Genomic DNA, 14591 nt, shown 5'->3' with positions numbered 1-14591 from the left:
AGGTAATACGCATGCGTATTATATTGAATTTTTAGCTTTCGAGTTTAAAAGTGTTTCAATTTGGTAATTTGACTTTAAATGTCAATATACGTTAGCCTTTGTGCTTTCTTGATAGAACTATACTATTAACAAAAGGAAATCTGGTCTCATAGAAAGGCAATTATTTTTCTTTAGGTAATGATAGTACCAGATACTAAATTCATATTAATACACTTAAACAGTGAGGACAGGATATTTATTTGTCAAAAAATTATCAAAATACAATAACGCAGGTACAAGACTGCACATTTAGGTTTATATGAGACCGAAACCTTTGCTATACGTTATTGCTTTGACAAGACGTTCTTCCAACTGACTTTTCATGGAGTACTCTGGCAACAGTAATACATTGAAACACGTGTGAGCAGTTGGCAGGCTAAGAAAAAAACAGAGAGATTCTTATTTCTTTAAAAATTTCCAACAGTATGACGATTTCCGACGTGAATGCAGTGTGTTAATAATATTTGGTCAATCTAGTATGAAGTGACATAAGTTCTGTGATCTCATACAAAGAAGTTTTTAAGTGCTAAACTAATAAAAGTTCTTAAGTTCCAAATTACTCTTTGGTTTAATAACAGTCCCTATCTATCGAGCATTTCACTCGCCCTCCAGCCAATAAATTTTGAAAAAATATTCTATATGTTCGAATGCCTCGTAATTTTGCAATTTGCAATCCACTTTCAGCAGGAGGCAATATTGTTAAACTTCATTTGATTAACAATATATAAAGAGTGTTATCACTTGACGTCATGGTCGCCATGTTGGAGTACCAATCGAAAGAATTTCAATGAAGTTCACTGACATGGCTGCTTCCTTCATTGTCATGTTGATCTCTGGGGAATGACTCGTCAGTGCAAATTTGCTCGCATTCAATATTCAATATAGTCATATAAAAAAGCCAAAACGTGAATTGAATGAAAGTGTTTTCACTGTCCGCCATAAGGTGGAAAATCCGAATGGTGAAAAGGATTCATTTTGATTTCATGCTTTGTTGATCATCTTCGAAGAAATCTATGTTTAAAGTTTAAAGTAACCTACCAACATGGCGCTTTGACGTCAATGAAACCATTGGGAATCAAGTTTGCACACAGGACGCATAATTTATAACCTGTTCTATAACCTACTGCGCTCACCTGTTCGAATTAGGACCCTGTCTAGCAATTATAAGTTTGAGTTGAGCTAATCCACCAATAGGAACTCGATCACTCCCGGTAATGAACATGAGTAGTTGCTTCTTTTGATCAAGCGTGAACTGATGAACAACCTCCCAGAACCATCTAAATGGAAGTTAGAAAAATAGCTACAGTAAATATGTCTTATAATTGTGAAGTAGCCGCATGTAGATTCAGGAATCGAAGATTTACAGCTTGGTTACCTTACGATGGGTGATGTTGCTTCATAACCTCCTTCATATTCGGTTGTTCTTTCTAAAGCTTCGAAATCAAAATCCTGTGGAAAGTGAGCGACGACGAATAGGTGAGTTTAAAAAAATACGTTGATTGTTAGCACAAATTTGAATGAACAAAAACTCCACTTGTAAATTGGTTACAAGACTACAAATAAACCCTACACGGTAAAGCTTCCCTAAAGCCATCGTAAGTCCATCGGTCCACAAGAAATTCTACAGTCTTTGTCGCGTAAAAGTTCAACAACCGTTCGAGGCTAAAGTACTTAATGCATATAAACAGTCTAACCTTACTACCGCAAACAAGAAGTTCCAATTCCTCAGGTCGAAATAATCGCCTCAAAGGCGAGTCTTTGGTGACCATATCAAAACCTTGCTTGAACGGTTGAAACTAAAAATAAGCATCGTTATCGTTTCTGTTTCGGAGAAGTTGCCTTTTGACGAAAATCTCATACGATGAAGTTACCTGTTCCTCAATAGATTCATTGAGAATATAATCAACATAACGCTCAACGTATTTCTGGGGAAAATATACAAAAAAAACACGTTTCACTCAAGTTAAATATGCCACTATTACTTAGATGCACTTTGCAAGCTTTCATAGAATGTCGATATCAATGAATCTCTCTACAACCCAACGTTTTTCCGTCAACAGAATGTCAAAGGACGATTTCTTTGAATTCGAACAATAGTGGAAATAATTTTAAAACCTCGCGGTTTTCATTTGTCACCATGACGTCTTTGCCGTTTTCTATCAGCTCGTGCTTCAGATGGTTGCCAAACACGTCACTATAACTGATCTCAAACGAACAAAGGAACGCGCTTTCCACGTCTCCATCGAAATCGAGGATACTTTGTAGGCTATTTGCAATTACCTAATAAATTAAAGAAAATTTTAAGACCTAAATTGCCATTCACATCTTTGCCCTCTTATTGGTGAAGTTACCGAAAAAGTTCATTGTTTTAATGAAATTGAAACAAACAAAAAACTTAGATCAATTAGAATTTCAGTTGTAGCTGCGAAAGTTACTAAATTTAAAGTCGGTTCAATGAAGATAGAAAACTTATCACAGGATCGATTTATGTATCATAAAATATATATATATATCAATTTAAACTATTCTATCCAACCGGATGAGAGTCTTTAAGGTCGAGCAGGCTTCCGTGTCTGGCAAAGAGTTTCCGATAAACAACCATAGGAAAGTGTACGTCCAGAATGATATTGTTATAAATGGCCAATCCCAATATTAGGCCGATCAACATGAACTGCGCATGACTTTCGAACGATGTTTGATTGAACCAGAATTGTCGGGTATCTGGATCGTATGTGAACATCCCTGCAATATCCCATTGATTTTCATCACTAAATATCTATTTGACGGTAAATCGCTTTAATGTGTATGAATACGGATCAAATAACTCGACAATGGAGATGTTTTCTTTACTTTCTCTTCAAATGTACTTTTTAGTATAATCACTAAAGTCCTTTGGTTATTGTCATGCTCCTTTTACGTACTTATCTAGTATTCAAAAGATATTGATATTATAATACAAAGCACACACCGCAGTCAAATCCATATAACTGTTATTTCAAATAATTTTTTCTATGTTCATAATAGCTCATTGCTTTGAATTATAAAAGTTGTAACTGATGACTACAAAATCAGTGCCTTGAATACAATAGGATAACTTTAAACCGACACATAAATTAAGCTGTAGATACGTCTTACCATAATCTGGATTGAAAATTTGTTCAACAACCAACTGAAAGAACTCTTTTGACACTCCTCCTTCGTCGAGACCTTGTTCCCCAGCAAACTCAACAAATAATTGTTTTTTCAGATCAAGAGGATTTTCTTGATAGATCATTTCGAGCTGAAAAAGTGATGGATTTGAGAAAGGTTTGACTTTAAGAAACGAGAAATAATTTTCACATTTTTTAAGGTTTGGGTCCTCATTACCTAATTATGGGTTTCGGTATACGTTTAAAACCTCTAATCCCCACCTCAGTCATCTAATTACTATTCATTAAAAAATACAATGAAACGCGTGCGCTGATTGGTCTACAGCTGTGTTTGCATTTGCCTGTGCAAAACACATCTGAGCTCAACCAATCAAATCAATCAAAAAATCAATCAGTCAAAGAAAACTTGCAAAGCGATCATGAATACATTTTAGAGGAAAAATTAAAATGTTTGTCTTTTTCTCAATATGGTTATTTTATAAAAGAAATAAAAGATGTTTTTCGTGTTTGCTCTGGCTTATGCAAACCTTGGAGAGGTTTGTGAGAACTCTCGAGCAGGTGCAACCTTCGGTCTCGGGCTTGCACTGATCTGCTCTCGAGTTCTCCCAAAGGTCTCCTCGGTTTGCATAAGCCTGTGCAAACACGAAAAACATCTTCCTTCAACTTATAAACATGAATACTAAATACTTTTCACTGACGGCTATTTACTTCTAAATATCAAAACTCTGAGGTAAGCCGCTTGACGCGTCACGCGAAAACACTACAATTCAAACGTACTAATGCAAATTTGGGCTGCAGTAACCAATGCAACAAATTGATTATTCAGGTTCAATTTACAAGCAAAAAAATAGACACGCGATACGTACATGGGGGGTTTCATGATTTGAGCCAATGCCCACTGCGATTTTTTCAAATTTATATTTAAATGATTTAAAATTTAATTTGAATCATTTTGCTGCAACTTTAAGATATCAATTGTTAAATAACACAAGATATTTACAAACTGGTTTGTTTAATAAATCGACTAATTTTCTTTCAAATCAGTCTGTTAGCAGAGGTTCGACTGTATTTGAATCTGTTAAACGGAAAAGATGCATTACCTTAGGGTATAAACAAGGCAACTGGGCAAGTAGGAAACCAGCTAAACTTACATTGACAAGAGCATCTTGTATGAGGTTATCTCTATGCACGGTCAACTTAAGGTACGGCGCTGCAGGCTCCCCCCGTAACAAGCTATAAAAGTGCGTCCAACGTCTTTCCTGCAACATGTTCACGCGATTGTCATAAAACATCCACGTGCTTTTCGTGGATGTCGTCAAAATGAAGTTACACTCCTTGAATGAGAAACCTTCCCTGGTTTTATAATATGTGAAGTCACGATCGACGACTATAGCATCGTTTAATGGTTCATTAATAAACTCGTCCAGAGGTAGCAGAGGTTTCCGACAGTCCACTGCATTGATTTTCAGTGTTTCTTCAAAAGGATCACGATAATCTTCACCCCGACTAGAAATCGGAATATGATTTATCATAGATGACGTCTGGTGTTCACCTCCATAGAGAGATGCATAAAACAAAATTTTAAACACTTCGCAGCAGTAACAATAGCATCATCATCGTTCACACACTTTGAACTCGAGTCAGCCGAGGGGCCCATAATGACGCGAAGTGTTATAAGCTGTTGAAGAGTTTCCACTTTCGTCTTTAACAATTCCCTCGATTGTTTAGACCAATGTTTGATTAACAAAACAGCGGTAGCGATTGGAATAGAAGATAAAGCCTGACAAAATCTTGGTAGAGCGTGGTTCATGTATTCCGGTTGGTTCATATATGGATTCTCAAACATGATAAGGAACAGTCGATAATCTACGAATTTGTTGGATTTGCGTTTAATCTGGACGATAAGATCTGTTGATAATGTCTCAAGACAGTTCACTATTGTATTTTCAACGACATCATCATTGAGCGTGTACAACCTGTCATACATCTCTCGCACGGCTTCCAAATCAACCATATTTTCATTCGATGAAAAACTAGCACATAATGAAGACGATTTGGTCAAAACATTGCCAAGTAAACTGATCAATGCTTTATTGTCATTTCCATTCTGACATGTAGTAATAATGTCATCCAGAATTTCTCTTTTCAAACACATATCTTCATTGTCTTGAAAGCAAATTATAGAATGATGATAGCATATATTATCTATTTCATAAAAAGGACTAACTAGATAAGTGCTTATACATGGGACCATCAAATTGACTTTTTTCCAAAATGGAATTACTTCATGATTATATTCAAAATTCACTAACCCTCCAGCAATGAAATTCAAAATTTTCACAATATTTATATTTTTGTCTTGCATGACACCATAAAACATCAACAAAATTCAATGATTGCTCTATGTCTGTCTATGACACAAAAAAAAAATCCACTTGTTATAAAAGAGTAGCAAATGAGCCTAAACTTGTAAGGACTTTACATGGAAAAATGTTTCATTCTTAATGGTCCATTGTAAAGGGGCTTTGGCATAGGGTTATCACTAATCTTTAGTAAAATAAGAACTTTACATGAATATCTCGAATGCCAAAATTAAAAACTTGTAGACACAAACATAAAATTGACCATAATGACAACTTAAAAAACAGCCAAATCCTTACCTCCTTGGTTGATATTTGTACTAGAAAGTGTTGATTCTTGCACACAAAGATCAGCATGTTGCTTAAACAACTTCAAGGCAATAGCAGCAGCTTCATCATTGCTAACAGAAACTCTGCGGTTTTGAGCACAATGTTTATTTTGACACGTCTCATTTCCACAACCATGCATTACCTGATGATGATATCGCAACAGGATGTTTTTAAAGACCAATTTTCTAAAATCATTCAATGTTCATATAATTTGATGTCGAAATACTAAACAGTGCTTAATTCAAAACATGAATTAATTTTAAAAAGCTACAGAAATGTTTTGTAGCTTCAGGGATGTCACCAAGATATTTCATTAAAAGTTTAAGGGAAAATGGGGTTAAACTGGGTAGTGCCATCAGCAGTGTAGCTAGTCTGCAAGTTGGCAACAATCTTGAATATATTTATAGTTAGATTTCTCAAATAGTGGTGTAACCAGCCCAACATCTCACTTCAACAATGCAATTTTTTCAGCAAAATTATTACTCATTTTTTGAGAAAGTTAATTCTGCTATTCAATATTTGAAAACAAAATCTTTGCATTCTCGGAGTAAAAAAAGGCTGGCTTTTGCTGAAGTTCAGCTCATATGAACTGAACATTTCAATAATTTCATCTATTATTTTTTGGTGGGCAAAATCAATTGATAATGCCAAAAAATGTCTTTGAAGTCAGCTTATACTATATTTAGGAGGAATTAATTCTGTATCTAATTTATATTTAAGTTAACTCAGCCAAGATGATAAAAAGTTTCATCGTGCCTATTTATTACGAAAATGACTGATCATACGCAGAAGATCATTAGAATAGAGTAAAAATAACGGTTGTGCTCTTATGTTATCAATGTCCTTTATACAACAAACAATAAAAAAATCTCACCCTCTTCAAGATATAATATGAAAACTTCGCACTCAAATTAAAGTAGAAAGAAAAGTATGTATTATTGACCACACTGACCTTGTATAGGACGGGTCGTCTGAGTGATCAGCAATATTTTCAATTTTGCCATCTGATTCTTGTCTTGAAACCATTGTATTTTATAATTGTGTATCATTTAAGTTCCTACCATTGGACATTTTCCCATATTCCTTATTTACCTAACGACTTCCTGTCGAAAACCGATGGATCGATGAGGAGACTAGTGGCACATGGGAGCACATAGGTATCACTATAGTGAATAATGTACCTTTAGATAGACTCCACCGCAACTCCCCCCTTACCCACGACGTGAAAATGTGAAAATTTCCTCGCGACAGTGATATTTGATTTTCTACTACGCCATGTCAACATTTTATTCCCAAATACTCCAACCAATACTATTTGGGAATAAAATGTTGACTTATAGTCAACGGAAGTGAAGAAGACTTTTTTGTTTACAAAGTAACGATGACATTGATGACATTCACACGCCACATTTTCGTGATATCGAGGAAAGGTGTAGCTGCCTTACTAAATTACTGGACCACGCTTTTATGGTTTAAAATTGTCGTTAAGTGACCGTGAAGGATCATTGCCATTCATGTCATTCATTGTTTAACTAGAATGACTAGCACAAAAGACGTCGCCCACGAAGATCGTAAGGTATCTTATAAACTCATCTTGCGAGTGCTATTTGAATCTGTTGACCGTTCGCAGCTGTTGTTGTTTTTCCTGATAACGTTTCTCTTTTGTTTTTGTAAATGGCTTTGTTGTTTGTTTTTTTTTCAAGGCCGAATAAAAGTGAGTAATATTTTTAAGATAAGAACTTAGCCTCTTGTATATACTGGCAAGATGATTTTAACTTGTATTTTTTTTGAAAACCAATTTGCTTCACTTCGCTGAAATGACAATTATTGACGATTCTTGATTGAGCGCCAAAGCAGCTTATGAATATTGTTGGAGTAACTTAAAGAGATACTGTACTTTCGTCTTTCAAGTGTAATACTCCACTGTTAATTAAGCCTACTTGTGTTTCCCTTGACAACTCAGCGCGTACTTTCCTTTGGGATTTAAAATATATTTATAGTGCAAATTTTATGACTGAAATTTTAAAACAGTCAGATATTGCAACATTAAAATTTCATGAATGTGAGTGATACAACTGCATGTAATAAAATCAGAAATCTGAGCAGTTAACCATTACAAGTACAATTTACAATAAAATGTATTGGTGGATAAACTACTTTCTCTAAAACATCAGAAATATGTAGAAATGTATCCATCTGTTTATCACATAGCATCTTTAGTTGTTGAGTGTGCATTCTTTTCAATTCAGATTGAATTCTTTTCAATTCATATTGAAAGCTTTAGCTGTTTGAATTTATGTTCCACTTTATAGTTGTCACACTGTGTTGAAATTTGCTTACAACATCTTGGTACTCTGTCATGATTCTTAAAAAAAAACAGTTAGATTAGCCAGTAATTGAATATCCAATATGTTGCAAGGTTAAAAATCCCAAATTGCTGTCTTGTTGATCTATCTTGCTAAACATGATATGCAGATTTTTATAAATAATTTTTGTATTGAATCATTCTTGTCACCTTTAACGGTTTATAAATATTACTATTCCAAAAATGTTGCCATTTTCTTTTCATGTACCATATAAAATATTTGTTCCCCGTTATACTCTACTTAATCAAAATAAGCTTAGTGTATTGTCATTTTGCATAGGTTTGAGAACATTCTTTAGAGCGTTATAGTTTAGTCAATGAGCAAGCCCTAAAATATTTGCGTGCATAGCTTGCTTAAATAAGACAGCTAGTTACAATTCTGTAATAAATAAGGATATTTTGTTGGCCTATGTATGTGGTGAATGATTGGATAACTTAACCCCAGAAATCCTTATGCTGTTTGTGTGACAAATAAATGGAACTCACTCTGTGATTGCATGAATGAAAGCTTCCACCATATACTTTTGGTGGATTTGACATCAATCTCCAAAAAACCTTCCAATCGACAGCTCCTGATTTTTTGCAGTATGTAGTGGCTCATGAAAGACATGCAGGATCTCCTTGCCTTAAATGTGGACCAGAAATTTGCATTGGTGGTCTTGATTTACATTTCTGGAGGTGATTATTGTCGCTTGTTGTATTCAAGCAATTTTCCTTTCAAAAGTTATTATATTACCATGATGTCACTTAGTCAAGACGATTTTTAGGAAAATATGTAAGACCTGTAAATGTGGCTTTGCGGATCACGATATAAAGAGCGACGAAGACTCGACTCATCAGGTGATCTTGCGTGAAATTCATCAGTTAGTCACTGGTCCAAATGGATGTGGTATAGTCCAAGATAACATAAAGAAGTTCCGATTGGCGAGCTCCAGTAGTGAACCTGACGTTAGCCCGAAAGGAAGCTTTCTATGGGTACCATCTGGCATCTCAAAAGAATTGGTATACGTTCTTTTATATGAGCGAGGATTTTTTCTCGATTTCTTTTATCCCAATCCCATAGCTCAATTTGTGTCACATTCATTAGGTAGAATTTAATCAAAATTTAACGCCTGTACGTAATCATTTAGTGACCATTAGCTTCCTTCGAGAACATTCAACACTGAGAAAACATGTATGATTTGACCATCTTTCCCGAATGCCACACAGCACGAAATGAAACGTAGAAGTGTTATATTGGATTATGTGTTGGGCAAATACATAAATTAGCTAGACCTTCCGCTTGGGTGGCGTTTGGGCAAGATACCGTATTAGCTAGTGACAAAAGAACAAAAAAACGAATTGTAAATTTGTTTTTGTCATAGCTTTTTTCAAAATTTTAAATTGCTAGTGATTGTTCATGTTCCTATTAAAACCGATGTGTAATCTATTTACTCGTAGGCGAAAAAATACATCGCCTCCCTTCCTGCAGACAAGGCGCCAATCAAGAAATCAGACGGTGAGTTTTATCGTCGTAAGCAAATGATGACGCAACTTCCCGCTCACGACAATGACGAACGGTTTTGTGATGAACTCACGGACGAGGAGAAACAACGCATGAGAGACTTTCTAGACGAAAGAAATTCAAAAGCTGTAGGAATTGGAGAGGTTGGAGAATTGGCTGATACCAAGGAAGTTAGTAAACTTGTAAGTATGAGGACAACGTTAGATTCACTGTGTTGCTACCAGTTTAAGGGTTAATGCCTTCATAATTACGTATGCATTCGTAATTTTGGCATTCAGAATCAGAGCTACCTCTTTCTGTTAACTGTTAACATAACTGATGTGAAACTTGTCTGATAAAAATCCAATATGAGATGAGTTTTTTTTGTTCTTTTTATTCATCAGAAATGCCATAAATGTGGAGAGGCTCTCGTGCCTGGAGATATTGCAGTGTTTGCAGCCCGAGCTGGTTCAGATATATGTTGGCACCCCATTGTTTCGTGTGTAAGACTTGCGACGAGCTCTTGGTTGATCTTGTATACTTCTTTAAAGACAACGAGTTGTATTGTGGTCGTCATTACGCGGATTCCTTTCGACCGAGATGTCGTGCTTGTGATGAGGTAAGACCTTCATCATGTTTTTACCTTATCTTCATTCTGCCTTGGTGATATAACCACCCTGATAGGAATGCATGTACATGCGAAGGCAAGGATGTCCAATCTATTCATTTCTCGCGAGTCTTCTAAGGTTTATGGTACATGGACATACGGAAAGTTTACTTACAGGAATTGAACATTTCGGTTCGCGTTTTAAGGCTAGTAAGGAGCAATTGAATCTTTATCTCGCTTCCGACATAAGTTAGCTCCATCGAGGTTGTTGGAAGCGATATTAACTGGAGAGCGACCTTTTTCTAATTTTGATAAATACGATACATATTAGGTAATATTACACTCATGTTACCATTGTTTTCAACATCTAAGGTTTTAAAAGTCGCTGCAACAACCTCACTTCCAAGGCTGCGCACTCTGAATGTCCAATTTTTTTCTTGTTAGCTCATATTCAGTAAATCGTATACGCAAGCAGAAGGCTACAACTGGCATCTCAAACATTTTTGTTGCTTCGAGTGTGACAAGAAACTAGGCGGAGAGCAATATGTCGTTCGAACACATCCATACTGTCTTGATTGTTATAACATTCTATTTGCAAAGAGATGTGGCACGTGTGGCAACATTATAGCAGCAGATGATAAAAGGCTGAGTTACGAAGATCATTTCTGGCACGCTACTGACACCTGTTTTCACTGTAGCAACTGTTTGGTGTCCCTCGTCGGAAAACAATTCCTTCCTAAGGGTAAAAACGCTTATTGTTCGACGAAATGTTACAAAGGCCACCAATCACAATACATTCAGTCGCAGTCGTTAACTTAACTTTTTTTTTTTCTTTTGAGATGGTTGTCATATAGTTTGTGCGGCGGTCAAAATATTTTGCTTTTTGTTGTAAGCTTGATTAAACACTAATTTGAACCTCAAATATTGTCATGTAAATAAAAGAGACAAAACAATTATTTAATTAATACAATTAAACTACATCTTTCAAACATACAAAACATTTAGAATACCAAGCAAATATTGGGCCTTTTAAAAAAATATGTCAGCCATTCCTTCATCTAAGAATCGTTTGTAAATGCTCATAAACTTTGCAACAAATGCTTCCAAGTGGTATATCACCTTATTACCACGCTGTAAACGGTGTTCGTAAAACGCCGCGATTCGAGACACCTCCGCTTTCAATGAACCATCGCAGTTAGATACGAGCTCTTGTACAAGACCCTGTTTGTGGAGCAAAAAAAACCCAACTTTACCACGTCCTTCGATTTTTGATCAAAACTTTTCAAGACAGTAAAACCCTGTGCATAGTGAACCTAAATATTTTCAAGTTAGCCTAAAAAGGTTCATATGTTAATGCTTCTTATTGCGATGTTCGGTTGAACATAGTTCTAAAATAGACTCTTATTTTCGAAGGTAAAAGTGAGTCATTTTCGTATTATGTTAATGATTTATTTAGCAGAGACGGCGCAACAAAATTGAACCTGGGGGTCTAACTAAATTTACTGCGTCTTACTTTTCCTCAAGTTAGGCTAAAATTTATAAATGTTTGCAAAAACTTTATCTAGGGGGGGGGGGAGTTCAACCTCCCCCACTTTAGCGCCGTGCCTGTTTAGGATTCTGTCATCTAGTTCATTTTCATTAATTCGTGAAGAGTTTATTAGAGTTTAGTTTCGCGGACTTTTAGTGTACCTTAGGGTACCTTAGTGTACCTTAGATGTGGTATAACTGTTGTATGTAGCTATATGGCAGTTGCACCCTCAATAAGCATAAAATTCTCTTAATGCCATTCGACAATATTTCAATATCACGCGCACCTTCATGATTACGTCCGCTGGTATACAATGAGCCAATAATTCGTAGAGCCTTCCTCGGACTTCAAAAAGTCTAATTATTGGAAAGATAATTTTCATCAGTTGCAATGTGAGACTACGTAGATACTACCAAGTATACTAATCTCCTAATTTTACCGTTGTGGAGATTGTATTTCGGTTATTGCTTGAGCCGTTGCCTTGAGATAAACTTCCCAGTCCGCTTCCTGGATCTGTTGGTCATCGCTGAAGGGATACCTAATACGTATAACTATGTGAGAAATGTGGCGTTTCAAAAAATCGTGTTACAGTTCAGTTTTATTTTCTCCTTGTCTTGTGAATAGTGAATATTTTCAACACCACAACAAGGGTGGATTTTCTAGGGGGTTCACACAACTCCTGTCAAGTGCGCATTAATCTGCCTTGCACCACAATCAAAAACTGAGAAACTCACTGTTGCACTCGGCAAGCCTCGCACATAAGCAGAGCCCTTCGAAGATTTCTTCCAGATTTTTCAGAAATACGTCGAGCTAGTTCCTCAGGCAAAGTCAATCCTTCTTTTCTGCACACGTTGTTCAAAATTTGCGAAATCTAAACGAATCAATGCATTGTTTGATAAGTACAGAAAAAGATTGTGATCCAGGGTCGGGGCCCTGCCGGAGATCAACCATTGCTACTTAGGTCTCGGGCCATAGCATGGGAAGTGTCTTTTAATTCACATCCAATGAGTAATATTAAATAAATTTATTCCTTAAAGAGATACTATTACCCAAAAAATGTTAATAAATTGTTTTTAATTGGACTGAATGACAGATTCAAACCTACCTCCTCGTTTGTAGGAGCTGGGACTCGAATACCCAGACAGCGACTTCTAATTGCTGGAATGACTTTACTTGTTGAATTGCAATAGAGAATGATGCGACATGTTGCTGTGTATTTTTCCATTGTTCTTCTTAATGCATGTTGGGCATCTTTAGTTAGTTTATCAACTTCGGTAAGTAAAACCACTAGAAAATTGAGCACAACAGGATTTGGTTCAGAAAAAGATGCATTGTTGGGAAATTCTGTAAAACCAAGACATTTTCATTTGCATGCTATTAAATTATCCGAGCTCAGCAAGGGTGTTCACTTTTCAGCACTTGCACCAACCCCTCTATATAAGCCCATGATATGATAAAACTTTGATTATATACTACATTTTGAAGGTGTACTTCATGATGTGGGTACTTCATTGTGCCACATGCAAAACATGAATGCTTTCAAAAATGGTTACTTAGCTGAAATATTTTATGGGGGCTGTATTTGTGACAACCATGTTGTTTTAGTAGTATGTAGACTAGGATTTTTTACCAACCACAATATCTCCTTTACATGAATGTTATACCTTTGAAATCCTTTTGTGATCCAGAATCCAACTGATGAGACTGTGCAACTGTTTTTATAAGATCTTGAATAACCACTCGATCATATATACCTGCATCGCTGTTTTTTTTGATAATTTCAGCATTGATTTGAGTTATGATGGTAAAGTATTATTTATCATTGCCTATGGTTACTGTCATTCATTAATTTTGTGTTAAAATCTTAGTAAATATCTCTAACATTACCTTGGGTTGACTTCAATATGATAGTTACTAGCAATGGAGGATATTTCAACTTTCTTGTTGGATGGAGTCTAGATATGAAGCATTTCACGACTTAATTCGCTTTAATTGAACTATACTATGCAAAAACACTTCTGTATTACTTACAGTAAACGTTTGCTGTTGAATCTTAAGTTTCATAGCACCAGGACCATAGAGTTCACGCAACACACACATTATCCTTGTCTTTTTCCCAGATCCAGAAGGTCCATAAAACATGAGATGTGGAAAATCTCTACTGCTAGCCTTAAAATAATTTTTAAAAACAGAACTATTAACCAATCAAAATAACTTTTAAATAGATAGTAGGGCAAGATTCACTAGTGCTCTAAACTTCAGTGGTAATTTTTTTATTTAACCTTAAAAGATATAACAAAAAAAGCATGTTAAGCAAGGAGTAAAATGTTGCTTTTCTGTGCGAGCAGCATGTCAAATTGTTTACAAGTTATAATACCAGCTTCTTCAAATGCGCAGTAAGATTCTTATGGTAATCCAACTTAGCAAGAGAATTTGGACGATATTTGTCTACCCATAAACTCATAATGAACCAACAATATTTAAATGAAGATTGTATCAATTGGTATTTTGTATAGCGAGCAGTCGTGTAGATCTGGCCCTCTTCTGACCCTCTTCGTTTAAATAGTGACGTACATATTTCCCGCCAAAATTGGAATCTCGCTACTTGGACTTTTTTATGTAGTATATTATTTTATATGCTTTGTTTGTCTACAAATAACTAAGCAAATATGGTTTATTGGCATATTGATGAACAAATAGGAGAAACAAGAGCATGTCGGGGATAGTGAG

General features: G+C 35.7%; 3 protein-coding genes across 3 annotated transcripts; 1 reads left to right on the top strand and 2 right to left on the bottom strand.

The window, feature by feature from the left end:
• Nucleotides 1–198: 198 nt before the first annotated feature.
• Nucleotides 199–7110, bottom strand: LOC124445085 (ubiquitin-protein ligase E3A-like). The gene is given in 12 exon segments (XM_046995792.1): nt 199–415; nt 1173–1316; nt 1415–1488; nt 1734–1835; nt 1911–1964; nt 2155–2319; nt 2576–2781; nt 3175–3319; nt 4340–4782; nt 4785–5354; nt 5849–6063; nt 6831–7110. Coding segments are annotated over 12 exon segments (2313 nt in total). The 5' UTR covers nt 6905–7110; the 3' UTR covers nt 199–294.
• A 98-nt stretch (nt 7111–7208) lies between these two features.
• On the top strand, nt 7209–11326 carry LOC124445086 (testin-like). The gene is given in 7 exon segments (XM_046995793.1): nt 7209–7454; nt 8830–8921; nt 9011–9245; nt 9684–9929; nt 10131–10215; nt 10218–10345; nt 10778–11326. Coding segments are annotated over 7 exon segments (1200 nt in total). The 5' UTR covers nt 7209–7415; the 3' UTR covers nt 11153–11326.
• On the bottom strand, nt 11270–14530 carry LOC124445087 (replication factor C subunit 3-like). The gene is made up of 9 exons (XM_046995794.1): nt 14239–14530; nt 13893–14030; nt 13749–13816; nt 13526–13623; nt 12967–13148; nt 12596–12732; nt 12301–12399; nt 12148–12217; nt 11270–11554 (listed from the first exon to the last, which is right to left on the bottom strand). Exons 1-9 carry the CDS (start codon nt 14323–14325, stop codon nt 11363–11365), a joined length of 1071 nt encoding a protein of 356 aa, XP_046851750.1. The 5' UTR covers nt 14326–14530; the 3' UTR covers nt 11270–11362.
• Nucleotides 14531–14591: the final 61 nt, after the last annotated feature.

The sequence above is a fragment of the Xenia sp. Carnegie-2017 genome, unplaced genomic scaffold (genome assembly GCF_021976095.1).
Source record: "Xenia sp. Carnegie-2017 unplaced genomic scaffold, XeniaSp_v1 HiC_scaffold_22, whole genome shotgun sequence".
In the NCBI taxonomy this organism is placed as follows: Eukaryota; Metazoa; Cnidaria; class Anthozoa; order Malacalcyonacea; family Xeniidae; genus Xenia; species Xenia sp. Carnegie-2017.
Note: the sequence above shows the minus strand (reverse complement) of the source record. Positions and strands in the feature narration are given on the sequence as shown.